The sequence below is a fragment of the Myotis lucifugus genome, unplaced genomic scaffold (assembly GCF_000147115.1).
Source record: "Myotis lucifugus unplaced genomic scaffold, Myoluc2.0 scaffold_385, whole genome shotgun sequence".
NCBI lineage: Eukaryota > Metazoa > Chordata > Mammalia > Chiroptera > Vespertilionidae > Myotis > Myotis lucifugus.
Window position 1 is genome coordinate 387,835 of NW_005871433.1, and position 12,088 is coordinate 399,922.

The 12,088-nt window shown below is 41.9% G+C and overlaps 1 protein-coding gene and 1 long non-coding RNA gene across 8 annotated transcripts in view; one reads left to right on the forward strand and one right to left on the reverse strand.

The window, feature by feature from the left end:
- The window catches only part of GRHL2 (grainyhead like transcription factor 2), a 117,779-nt gene extending 116,650 nt beyond the window's left edge, over window positions 1–1,129 (reverse strand). For 3 of the 7 annotated variants that reach the window (XR_002826056.1, XR_002826058.1, XM_006101862.3), the window contains exon 1: window positions 743–856. Coding sequence is in view for 2 of the 7 variants with exons in the window: in XM_006101862.3 (XP_006101924.1) it covers window positions 743–762 (20 nt within the window). In the remaining 5 variants the exon portion in view is untranslated. Of the gene's footprint in view, window positions 1–490; window positions 547–685 lie in introns of those variants that run through there. The other 4 variants (XM_006101863.3, XM_006101861.3, XM_006101864.3 and 1 more) reach the window with 4 other exon arrangements.
- LOC102419973 lies at window positions 746–2,282 on the forward strand. The gene is made up of 3 exons (XR_330552.3): window positions 746–884; window positions 1,121–1,301; window positions 1,461–2,282. It is a non-coding gene; the product is annotated as an uncharacterized LOC102419973 (long non-coding RNA).
- Window positions 2,283–12,088: the final 9,806 nt, after the last annotated feature.

The window sequence follows — 12,088 nt, forward strand, 5'->3', positions numbered from 1 at the left end:
TCAAATCAGTTCCCTTCGTTTCCCAAAGGGCCCGTTCCTCGCGCACCTTCTTGAACTCGCCAAACAATGCGGGGGCGCCCGGAGGAGAGGCGCTGGGCAGGGCGCAGGGACGGCGCCGCGCTGCCCCCGGGACCCCTGGGCGCCCCCGCGCCTCGCCGCCCGTCGGGGGCGCGCACACGCACACCCTCGGCCCCAGTGCGGGAAGGGGAAGATGGCCGTTTCTGCTTCAGTATAAAGGCTCTTTGTTGCGCTCACACAAAAGCCGCCAAGACCCGCTTTTGCAGCGGGCCCTTGGGGCGAATCGAAGGAACCCAGCTGAGTTTCCAAATGGCCGGAGAAGCCTGCAGAGGTGGGAGCAACTAAGGAGAGGGGGAAGAGCAGGCCTCCCGCCCTCGGCTACCCCAACCTCTGTCACTATCCAAGTGCTCGTCGGGGAGCCGGGGGTGGAGGTCCTTCGTCAGGGAGGAAGGGAGGAAAGAAGAAAACCTACTTTCACCATCAAGGCCCAAAGCGGGTATTAAACATTCACATTCTTGTAGGGTTTCTCCCCTTAACCAGGGTAGAAACTTAATCTGAAAAAAGAAAAAAAAAAAAGGGGGTCTGGACACACCAAAAAGAAAAAAAGAAAGAAAAAAAATACCAACAATAGCAACTTAAAAAAAAAAAAAGCAAAAACATAACAAACCAGTTGCCATCAGCCCAAAGTGGTAGTAGCAGCAGCCGGCGCGTGTGATCCACTTACTTGTCCGACTCTTGTGACATGTTTGATCCAATGAACTCGCTCCCCTTTTCCTGGAGCCTCAGCCTCTGGTGAAACTGGACTTTCAAGTCTGTGCAGGTGAAGGTGTGTGAGAGCGCCCGAGATGGCAGAACAAGAGCTACAGGTAATTCTGCTTTTCCGTCCCCCCGCACCACGCTCGCTCGCTCGCCCGCTCGCGCCCTCACCTAGCCGGAAAGGTGGGATAAGGGGGGGCCCCTCACATGGGGCCCGCGCTCGGAGGCGGCCGGGCGGCGCGGGGTCCTCCGGGATCGTGGCAATGGGCAGTCACCGAGCCGAAAGTGGCGGACCGGGTCGGCCACAGGTAACTTTCTCGCAAGGAGCTGAATTCTTTTACTAAAGGGTACAAGCCCGAGGGACGAGCTGCGCGGTGATTGGCTGCGGGGAGGCCTCAGGTGAGCTGCCATTGGCAGAGGCGCGCTCAGGTAAGGCCCTTCTCCAAGTGCAGGTAACTCACTCCGAAGTTTACCCGAGTGGAGCGGCGGCACGTTCGCGGCGCGGAGGCAGCCCGTGGGAGCCGAGGGTCAGTGCTTCGTGTAGACCTCACGCTACGTTTTCCTCCTTCCCGCGGGCCGGCCGGGGGTGTGGCGGGGGCGGGGGCCGGGATAGGGCGGGGGTGGAGGGGGAGGCTTGGAGAAGAGAAGGAACCAGGAAAAAAAAAAGCAACACCTGCAACCACTAGGGATTATGGGTCGAACGGAAGGACTAAGGAGAGCTGAACTCGGGATCCCCAGCCAACCGGAATCCGAGGCGCAGCGCAACCACCGGGCTTTTTCGTGCCCACCATGGAGAGGACTGTTCGACGGTTTCCGAAGAGTTTGAAGTTTACTTTGTGCTCAGAGGAGGGGAAAACACAACGATTGCCGGGTTTGTTGCGTGATTTCATTTGTAACATACCCACAACCAACACTTTCCGTGCCCCAATTTGGTGTAAAGTATGCCCAGTAGATTACAGCTTTTCTAAGAGGTGAGCATCCTTTCGTGAGCTGGGCAGATGATCTCGGTGGGGTGAGGAGATTTGATGGAACAGACCATAAATTGGCCCCTGGCGCACCTTTTTCCATCTCACCTCTGCAGCTTGGGATTCCGGAGCTGCAAACAACCACTGTTCCATAAGCCTGTGGTCTTTTTGACGTTTCCAGGCAGGCATCAACATTGACATTGTAATTCAATAGAAGCTGTGACTACAAAGGTGCTTTATCCTTCCAGGTTAATATGGTTGCTACGGAAACAATTCAGGATGAAGCTGACTTTTTTTGTGGTTCTGCTTCACTTGGTTGGAAACAACTCCCAACTAGCAAAGGTGCAATTCATTTATAATCACTGCTCCCAAAGTGTGTTTGTGAAAATTTTTTATAGGGATCTAGCCCATACTTATGAATTGTGGAACTGAAGGGGGATGTGAAAAGCTTACCATATTTTATTCCATGTTACATTGTGAGAGTTCATACAACTTTTAATCTTTATGGATCAGATGTTTTCTAAAATTTGCATTGTGAAACAATGTTTGGTTGTTCCGTGTTTTCACCTATAGCAAATGAATTTCAAAAGTTCATTCTTACTTTTTAAAGACATTAGAAGTACACAGTTTTTAAAGATAATATAATATTTTAAGGTTATATACATTACCCACTTCTTCTTTACCTTCTTAATCACCTTCTGAGAGGCAACCACATTCCACTTTTATCTGTCTCTTTTGTCATTTACCTCCAGACTTATCAATATTTCATGGTTATCTCTTGATTTATCTGTTCAGATGTCCTACGTTGACTACCTGTTGCCTCAGATAAAGATGCAGCTTTTTCACACCCACCCAGCTTCCCCTTCGGCCATTCTTCGCACACAGCTCTTTCACAGTTTAGAGGTAGTAAGTAGTTGGTGACTGTGTATACCAGTCAGTGGAGCCAACTGGTGAACTGTGGTTGTTTTCCTTCTCATAAAATCTTTTATATATTTACTTTGTTATGCACCCACCTGATATTTTTTCTACAACCTGTTGATCAAATAACTATCAATTTTATTTTCCAAATGATCAAACAATCAATTTTATTCCCCACCCCCCACCCCCGCAACATCCCTCCAAGTTTTCTGTCCTCCTGTCCAATGGAGATGAGGTTTCTAAATTGAAATTTTTCATTTATAAGTTTGTAGAAATTGCTCTTTTATCTTCTAGCATCCAATGTTGCTGTTGAGAATTTCAATGCTACCCTTATCCCATTCTTTTGTGACCTGCAATTTTTCTTTCTGGAAACTTTTAGAAGAATCCCTTTACCTCTTATATTCTGAAATTTCATAATTATGTACTGGGTCAATGGCAAAGATTTGCCTAAGTTCAAATCATGCCTCTACTACATGACCTTGGGCAAGACACTTATTCTTGCTATGCTTCAGTTTCCTCATTTATAACAACAGAATATATATATATATATTCTGTTATATCTATTATAATGGAAGTAATAATAGTAATTTCCTCACTGATATATCTCAGCCACTTAGAATAGTGCCTAAACACATAGTAAGTCCTTGATTATTGTCCACTCATTTCTTTTTTGAAACTCTTAGTTGGATATTGAATCCTCTAGATTAATCTTAGAATTTTTTTCCTTTCCTTTGGACATCTCTTCATCTTTTGTTCTATTTGGGGGAATAGTTCCTTACTTTACTTTCTATTGATGATTTTATATCAGCTATTCTAAGAACTCTTTTCATGTTTTATGTTATTTTTTAATGTTTTTGTTGATTTTTAGAGAGAGAGTAGGGGAGAGAAAGAGAGAGAGAAACAATGTGAGAGAGAAACATTCAATCAGCTGCCTCCTGCACATCCCCCACTGGGGATGGAGCCTGCAACCGGGGCATGTGCCCTGACCCAGAATCGAACCAACAACCTTTTGGTGCACGGAACAATGCCCAACCAACTGAGCCACACCAGCCAGGGTGTTTTATGTTATTTTTAAAATAGATTTCTATGAACATGTTATGGTTGGAATAATTTCTTCTCTCTTTTGAGGACAGTTACTCTAGGGTTTTCTGCTTCTTGCCTTCTCTCTGCTTCCTTTTTTCCCCATGTATTTGTTTTAGTCCCATCATGTTAGAGGCTTTCCTCAAATGCCTGCAAGCCTTTGACTATTCATACTTAAGAAGAAAGTCATAAAACCCACCAGAGACTCTATCTATAGGGGGTGAGAAGGAGTGTACCTGCACGTCGGTAGGTTTGACGTATGGTGATCAGGTGAAAACTGGTCCTTCCATAGGAAGAGCCCACAAATGTCAGAAATGAGAGGTCTGATCTTTTGGGCTCTTCAATTTCTCAGAAGAAATATCTGTATCTCTTTCCTAAAGGGACATTCACCTGGCTGCCAATATTCTGGAGGAGGTTGAGAGGGAAGGTACATTACTCCTGCCCTTGTTGCTGCCTGGTGTACAAGCGTCTCTAATGTTTCTCCTGCTGGAGTTGTAATCACCTGTCTGCAAGGAGTGGAGTGGGGACCTGAGGATCTAACAACTCCAAATGCCCACATTCACTCAGCCTCCTGCTTCTCATCTCTCCTTCAGTTTTGGAATCCCTGGGCCTCTCAGCAGCACCTCCCTCTGATGGTCTATGGCATCTCCAAGACCCAGGGGATGCTGGGAGTTTATAGGGTAATTGAGCTATTTCTGTTCTGACCTCTGCATTAGAGTGTGGCGTCCACTGTTCTGTTAAATCAGTTTCCACTCTTCCATCTGCCCCATCTTCCAGAATTGTGTTGAAATATATCTTTTGTGGATGACTCTTCTCCATCCTCTTTGTTCCTGTGGCTTTATCCTTTTTTCATTACTATAGTTTTCAGGAGACAGTGAAAATAAACAAGTGTAGGTCAATCTGTCCTCTTTAATATAAAGCCATTTCCAAAATTATCCAGAAGCTTTTATCAAACTGTGTTAGCTTTTATTAGATAGCTTAGTGCCCCTGACTGGCTACCGACTGCTGTACTGATGGGTTAGGTTGGTGAAGGAGAAGGTCCTCGGGGACCATTTTAAATTGTTACCTTTATTTTACTTCTTTTGGCAGAAGAATTGTAAATGAATGTGAAAGTTCCTGCCACACCCATCATGAGAATATTTCTCCGTAAACATCTGTATCCATAAATACTTAAGCACAGCAGTGGTTCCCAAAGTGCCTGTTTGCCCACTACATGTTATCATATACAAGGCTATTACAATAGGTCTGCCATCATATTTACTGTGGAGTCCATGATAAGTGGTATCTCATAGGTTGTTTTGCACTGTAAAAACACTAAGTTGTTTGATCACCAATTATCCATAAGAAGAAACTTTGGGAAGAATGAAACGTATCTAGATACCTGAATTTGAAATATAATACTGTAGAGATTAGAACTTAACCAACTGAGCATTAAGTGGCAGTTCCCTTGCAGTTTGAAGCCACTTCTGTGTTTCGTGGTAGCATGGATATGCATATTTGCATGAACACTTACAGATTTCATGAAGGCTCTTGAACTAGCAGCGTGAAATTCAGCCAGCAGCTAGCTGAAGTTTGCATATTTCCTTCAGGATAGCACACATTTCTGTTGTTTGGGCTGGCCATGGGGAACTCTTCAACAGAAAGCATGGGCCTGTAAAAACATGGTGCATTGAATGCATGTCTTTATCTTACTTCCTTATTTAAAAAAATATGGTTTTATTGATTTTATAGAGAGGAAGGAAGAGGAGAGAAAGATAGAGACATTAATGATGAGAAAAAATCACCTATTGGCTGCCTCCTGCATGCCCCCTACTGGGGACTGAGCCCGCAACCCAGGCATGTGCCCCTACTATGAATCAGACCATGAGCTCCTGGTTCCAACCACTGAGCCACACCAACTGGGCCTTACTTCCCTCTTTTGTTTGTTTGTTTTTGGAGGTATATTTCTTTTTTTTAATTGAATTTATTGGGGTGACATTGGTTAATAAAATTATATAGGTTTCAGGTATACAATTCTACAATACACCATTTGTAGATTGCATTGTGTGATTACCACCCCAAGTAAAGTCTCCTTCCATCACATTTATCCCCCTATACCCTCTTCTACCTCCCTCCACACCCCTTCTCCTCTGTTAATCACCATGCTGTTGTCTGTGTCTATGAGTTTGTTTATTGTTTCTTTTTTGCTTAATCCTTTCCCAGTGATAGAAAAATAAGAGAGGAAATGAGAAGGTTAAAGATGACAACAAAATTTGAAAAGTGCAAACTGACTAAAGGAGTAGAACCGACTTAACCCAGCCAAGACAGGTGAACATGAACATATGTAGGTGCTGAGGATCAGGACTATTTAGCCTGTAAAACCTCATAAAGATATAGGAAGCAAAAATTGGACATGTGTTCTAGGTTAACCAATGGGCATATTATTTAGAAATTTGGAAGTAAAGGCTAGAATTTTATTTTTAAAGAAGATACAGTAATAAAATAAATAAATAAAATAAATGGTTGCCTCTTAGGAATAGGATTGGAATGTGGGGAAGAATAAAGCATGGATTATTTTTTTCAAATAATGTTAATATTATTTTCAATATTATTACTCAGCATAATTATTTAATTTTTAAAACTATGTATATAGTTTTATATACATATATAGTTTATATACACACATATATAATTTCAATAGAAATAAAATTAATTCATAAAATAAAAGTACAGATTACAAACACATATGTTCCCTCTTGCCCAGGGTCTTTGCATTTACTCTTCTATCTCCTTAAAACTCTTGCTTTTTTTTTTCCTCCTTCTCTAACTGTCTCCTAATCTGCCCTCAGATCAACCTGCTCAATCATCTGGTCCTCGAGAAAGCCTGGTGGGCTCTCCCAGGTCAGGTACAGGTATATTGGGAAGATACATTTCTCCATTATCTATTTACATAGCATCATGCTCCTCTTCTTGAAAACACTTATCACAGTTGTAATCTCACATTCATTTGTGTTGTGTTTGATCATTGACCATCCCCTTCCACTAGACTCTAAGCTCCATGAGGACAGAATGATGCCTATTATTGGCTCATCATTATCTCCCTAGTGCTTAACACTATAGGTAGCATTTGGCAAATATTTGATGAGTAAGCAACAAATACTCTGAATCATGAACATCCTTCCCATTCTACAACTTGAAGAACTTTTGAAAGAGACATTATCAAATTGAGCACCTTCATGAACAATGTTGAGTAAATAAATGAATTCTATAAGCATTAATAGAATATTCCAGGTCTCCGATTGGGTTCCTCACTTAAGTTTTGATAGTACTATATGAGATAGGTAATTAAAACAGTGAGAATGCTTTCAATAGTGAGCCAAAGAGCAGCCAGCTAGTAGGGCCTTTACTCAAGACTGGTTACTTTTTCTTGCCTGATAAGAAGTCTGGGAACTGGAAAAGGGAGTGGGAATTGCTGACATTTGATTGGCAGCTCTATAACTCAGAGCTCTTTGCACTTTTCTGCCTCTCACAGTAAAAAGTATCATGTAAAAGTATTCTTACACAACCAAGTTTAAAAGCAGGAAGAAGATAGATAAGGAACTTGCCTCAGGAATGAAAAATCTTTCCCAGAAGCCCCCATCAGATATCCTAATATATCTCATTGGCCAGAACTGGGTCACATGACCACTATGGATCAGGAGTTGGATCCACCTTTCATGAGATTAAGGAATTTCCAATGGATATATGAACAAATAGGGTTGTTTATAACAATAGTGGGGGACTGGTGTTTGGTTAAAAAAAAATCAACAGTGATACCACAGTATTGAAAGCTTCATAATGTAGGTAATTTAATTTACCTTTATTTTGGATAATGTAAATAGCAGATCTGAGATTCAAATCTTGATCTGTCTTATTCCAAAATCTGTACAATGTCATCTCCTAGCCTTGAATGTGAAGTTCTTCCTGTATCAAAATGTGGTAGATTTGGTCAGGAAAGGCTTTGCAGAAGAAAAATACTTTAGGCATGGTCTTGAAGGAAAAAACACATATTGGGTTGATGGAGAGAATGAGGGTGGTTGTGGGACATTATATTTAATACCACCCTCTTCATTTTCATTCTTGTATAAAAATGCTTTTCATGTAACCCATTGATCATCAGAGCATCTCTCCCTATTTTGGGAATTTATTGTTGCTTTGATGCTCTAAATGAACTACAAATAAACTGAGAAGAGATGACATTTACCCAAGGGAAAATGCCAAAATGAGAACCCAGAGACCATGGCTAGAGCTACAGAAGAACAGAATGTTCTCGCTGAGATTTTTAATGAGGCATGCACATTGTAGATGCCTCAATATACTCTTGAAAATGCCTCAACCTGGAAAAACATATTCAAATAAGCTAATGTCATGTAACTGCTCCTTCCCTGTTTGAAAACCTTCCGCTATTCCTCAGTACACTAAGGTAACCTAATCTACCAATTGAGATATTCTTCAAACTCCGATTACCTGAATCCATCCCTACTGGTTTTCTGCATAAGGAGACCTGAGTTGGGTGTGGCTAGATATGGGGTCTGCAGAGCTACAAACTGGAGTGAACTATTCTTGTCCAAGGCTTGAGAGTACCCCCAAATTATAGTATAAGCAGAGCCATAACCCATACATGAAAATTGAGAGGTGGATCAAAAATGCCAGAAAAAGGGACCTTAACGCTTATGTGGACCAAAAGCAGATATCAACACTGGGCCATGAATCTAGCATATCAAGCCAAGAAATATGAATAAGTATAAGCCAGTTGGGAGCATTGAGATTCAGATAGCAAAATATCTAGGGCAATTATTTGTGGCATTCACTGATGGGGATTATTTGATTGTATTTTCTACCCTGGTCTTGGTACAGCCCTCTACCCTCCCCTGTACCATGTGATCTCAATATTCCTGGGTGGTCCTGGCAGAATGCTCTGACCTGTTCCCTGCTCCTGCTTTTCAGCCCTTTGAAAGGAAGACAGCCTGTCCCTAAGAGGGGCTATAACTATTCCCCAAACAAATTTCATGATATAGGCAGCCATCTATGCCCAGCCACCTTGAAATCTTCCCTGTTATCTCTGATAACAGGTAAACTGGCAGTCCTTAGGAAGGATTCTGCCAAACAAACAAAAACCCCCACTTATTTTGTTTATATAAGCAGTGATTTCTTTTTATTTTTATTTCTTGATTTTAGAGAGAGAGAGAGAGAGAGAGAGAGAGAGAGAGAGAGATTTGTTGTTCCACCTATTTATGCATTCATTGGTGGATTCTTATATGTACTCTGACCAGGGATAGAACCAACAATCTTGGTGTATTACCATGATGCTCTAACCAACTGAGCTACCTGGCCAGAGCTCAGTGATTTTTTTTTTAATTGAAAAAAATTTTAAGTGTAGTTTCACATAAAAATCTGATTTCAGCTTCTTTTTAAATAAAATCAGATGACTGGCAACCTGGGGCTCACATGGCAAGAGTGGCCTTAAGTGAAGATAGATGCTTCCTGTCTGCTCAGCCTCCACCCCACCCTGCAGTCCTGGGCTGAGTGTCAGCTGCCACTTTAACCTCTCTTCTGTTTTTCTAACATTTTTCTGCTTTTATGCCTTTATCATCAATGGAGGAAAAGAACATTTAAACTGAGGACCACTTACTTTAAGAAAATTGTAAGACAGTCACCTTCTCTATGGAAGCAGAGAATATTGCTATATTTATTATATAAAGAATGACTGTATCTAAAGAACACACATTCATAATTGCCATAAAAACCAAACTGAAAAAGAATGTAGACATTTCAAGGTTTTGCTTATGCATGTGAATAAAGTCAATGAAGTTCCTGCAAAATTCAGTTATGAATTTGGTGTTAGGGCGTTTAAACCTTTTACAGATGGTGGGATTATAAATGTCTCTGTTGAACATCGCAAAATGGATCTCCACTGACCAGCCATTGGGAAACACTGAACTCAGCACATGCAATAAAACTGGAAAAATCAGAGGAACTGTTTGTTAAGTCTCCAAAGAGGCCTCCAATAAATTGCACTCCGTGTTCCCACCTTGGTTCTAAACAAGATAAGGCACAAAGTAAAGAATAAAGACAGAGGTCGAAATGCTATTGTTCCAATTGAGAGAGGCACACTTGAGGTCGTGACTTAATGGGAGAACCAGACTGGACCTGCAGCCTGAACACTCGAGTTTTAGTCCCTGGTCCTAGGACGGCAGATTGACACAATGGAAGAGCAAAGGAAAACTCATGCCTCCTATAAGCAGGTTTGTTCAAGAGAATGAAAGATAGCAAGAAGCCAAACAACATGTCCAGCTTAGCTTCCCAAATTTTCAAATCAGCTATCACTCTAAAATCATCAATGGTGGGTTCTATTGATGAGAGCCCAGGTATGAACAATACCCTCTAGTTAGCTTTATTAATGAATGTTAATGAATGATGTTACTGAGAATTTAGATTGGACCAAAGAATTCTTAGACATGGGAACTGTGAAGGAACAGATTTGGTTTTATGTCCTGAACAGTGTGAAAACACATTAAGTATGGTTCTGATGGTGTCCTTGTGAAGAACAGTGTAATGTCAAACTTGCTTTAAATCTTTTTCTTTTTAACATATACACTGAGTGGCCAGATTATTATGACCGGCCAGATTATTATGACCACCCCATCAGTACTTTGTTGGGCCACCTTTTGCCTTCAATACTACGGCGATAGTATTGAAGGCAAAAGGTGGCCCAACGAAGTACTGATGGGGTGGTCATAATAATCTGGCCACTCAGTCTATTTTTATTGATTTGAGAGAGAGAGAAACAACAATGTGAGAGAGAAACATCAATCTGTTGCCTTCCATACATGCCCTGACCTGGGACTGAACCCAAAACCCAGAAATGTGCCCTGACCAGGAATCGAACTGGCAACCTTTCGATGCACAGTATGATGCTCAACCAGCTGAGTCACTCCAGCTGGGCAATTCTTAATCCACTAGAGGTCCAGTGCACGAATTCGTGCACCAGTAGTGTCCCTCGACCTGACCTGTGGGATCAGGCCAAAACTGGCTCTCCGACATCCCCTGAGGGGTCCCGGATTGTGAGAGGGCACAAACCAGGCTGAGAGACCCCACTGGTGCACCATCGGGGCTGGGGAGGGACATGGGAGGTTGGCCAACTGGAGAGGGATCGCGGGAGGGCTCCAGGGCATGTCCTGCCCATCTCACTCAGTCCCAATTGGCCAGACCCCAGCAGCAAGCTAACCAAATGTCAGAGCATCTGCCCCCTGGGGTTCAGTGCACATCATAGCAACTGGTCAACTGGTCAACCGGTTGACTGTCTGCCCCCTGGTGATCAGTGCACATCATAGTGAGCGGTTGAACAGCCTTAGCATATCATTAGCATATTATGCTTTGATTGGTTGAATGGCTGACCAGACACTTAGCATATTATATAGGATGGTGGTAATAGGTGCTATGTGGCAACCAAATAGTAATATGCCAAGATTGGAATACCTAATTCTGTAAGTCTCTTGGGAGTAGTGATCTTAGTATAAAAACTGGCACCTACATTTGAAAAACAGTTGACCCTTAAACAATTCAGAGTTAGGGGCACTGACCCCTATGTGTCAAAAAATCTATGTATAACTTTTGACTTCCCCAAAACATAATTACTAATAGTCTACTGTTGACTGGAAGCCTTACCAACATGTCAACTCTCATTAACTAGACTCTTCTATGCAGGTTACTAAGGGCCACAAAGAAAGACCAAGGTCACATATTTAAATGATTTTTGTTTCTTTGTGCATTTGTGTTACTAAGTCCCTGATATTTGCATCATTCTTTCAGAAATTTTATAATGATTACTTTAACTTTTTGTGTCAGAATTTGATGTAAGGGTGTGAAATATTTAATCTACCAATTGGCATCCTGGTTTTAATGGCCTCAACACCCATTTAGCTAAAATTTAACATGCCTTTTAAAATTGTTTACCTTTCTGTGGAAATACAAAGCAATTGGAAATAGGCCAAACATTTCCCTTACCCTATCCTTTTAATTGTTTTTTTTGTTATTGTTATTCTATAACTTTTCTGAGACTATTATCATACCCCAGGACAATTCTTTTCACTGAGCTAACTTTCTGGCACTTTTAGTCCAGAGAAACTGAAGGGTAATATCCAAACAAAACCTTGTTTACTTTTTCCACACTTCAGGAACCAGAGTAAATTTAGTCCAAAGAACCCCAGGGGAAAGGGAAAAAGTGGAAAAGAAAAGAAGGCTTTTCATTGTACACAGTTGAAATGAGCAAAGAAGGCTTTCTTTACATTGGACGTTATCATCCTAACTAAAAGGGCAAGGCAATCCCTCGA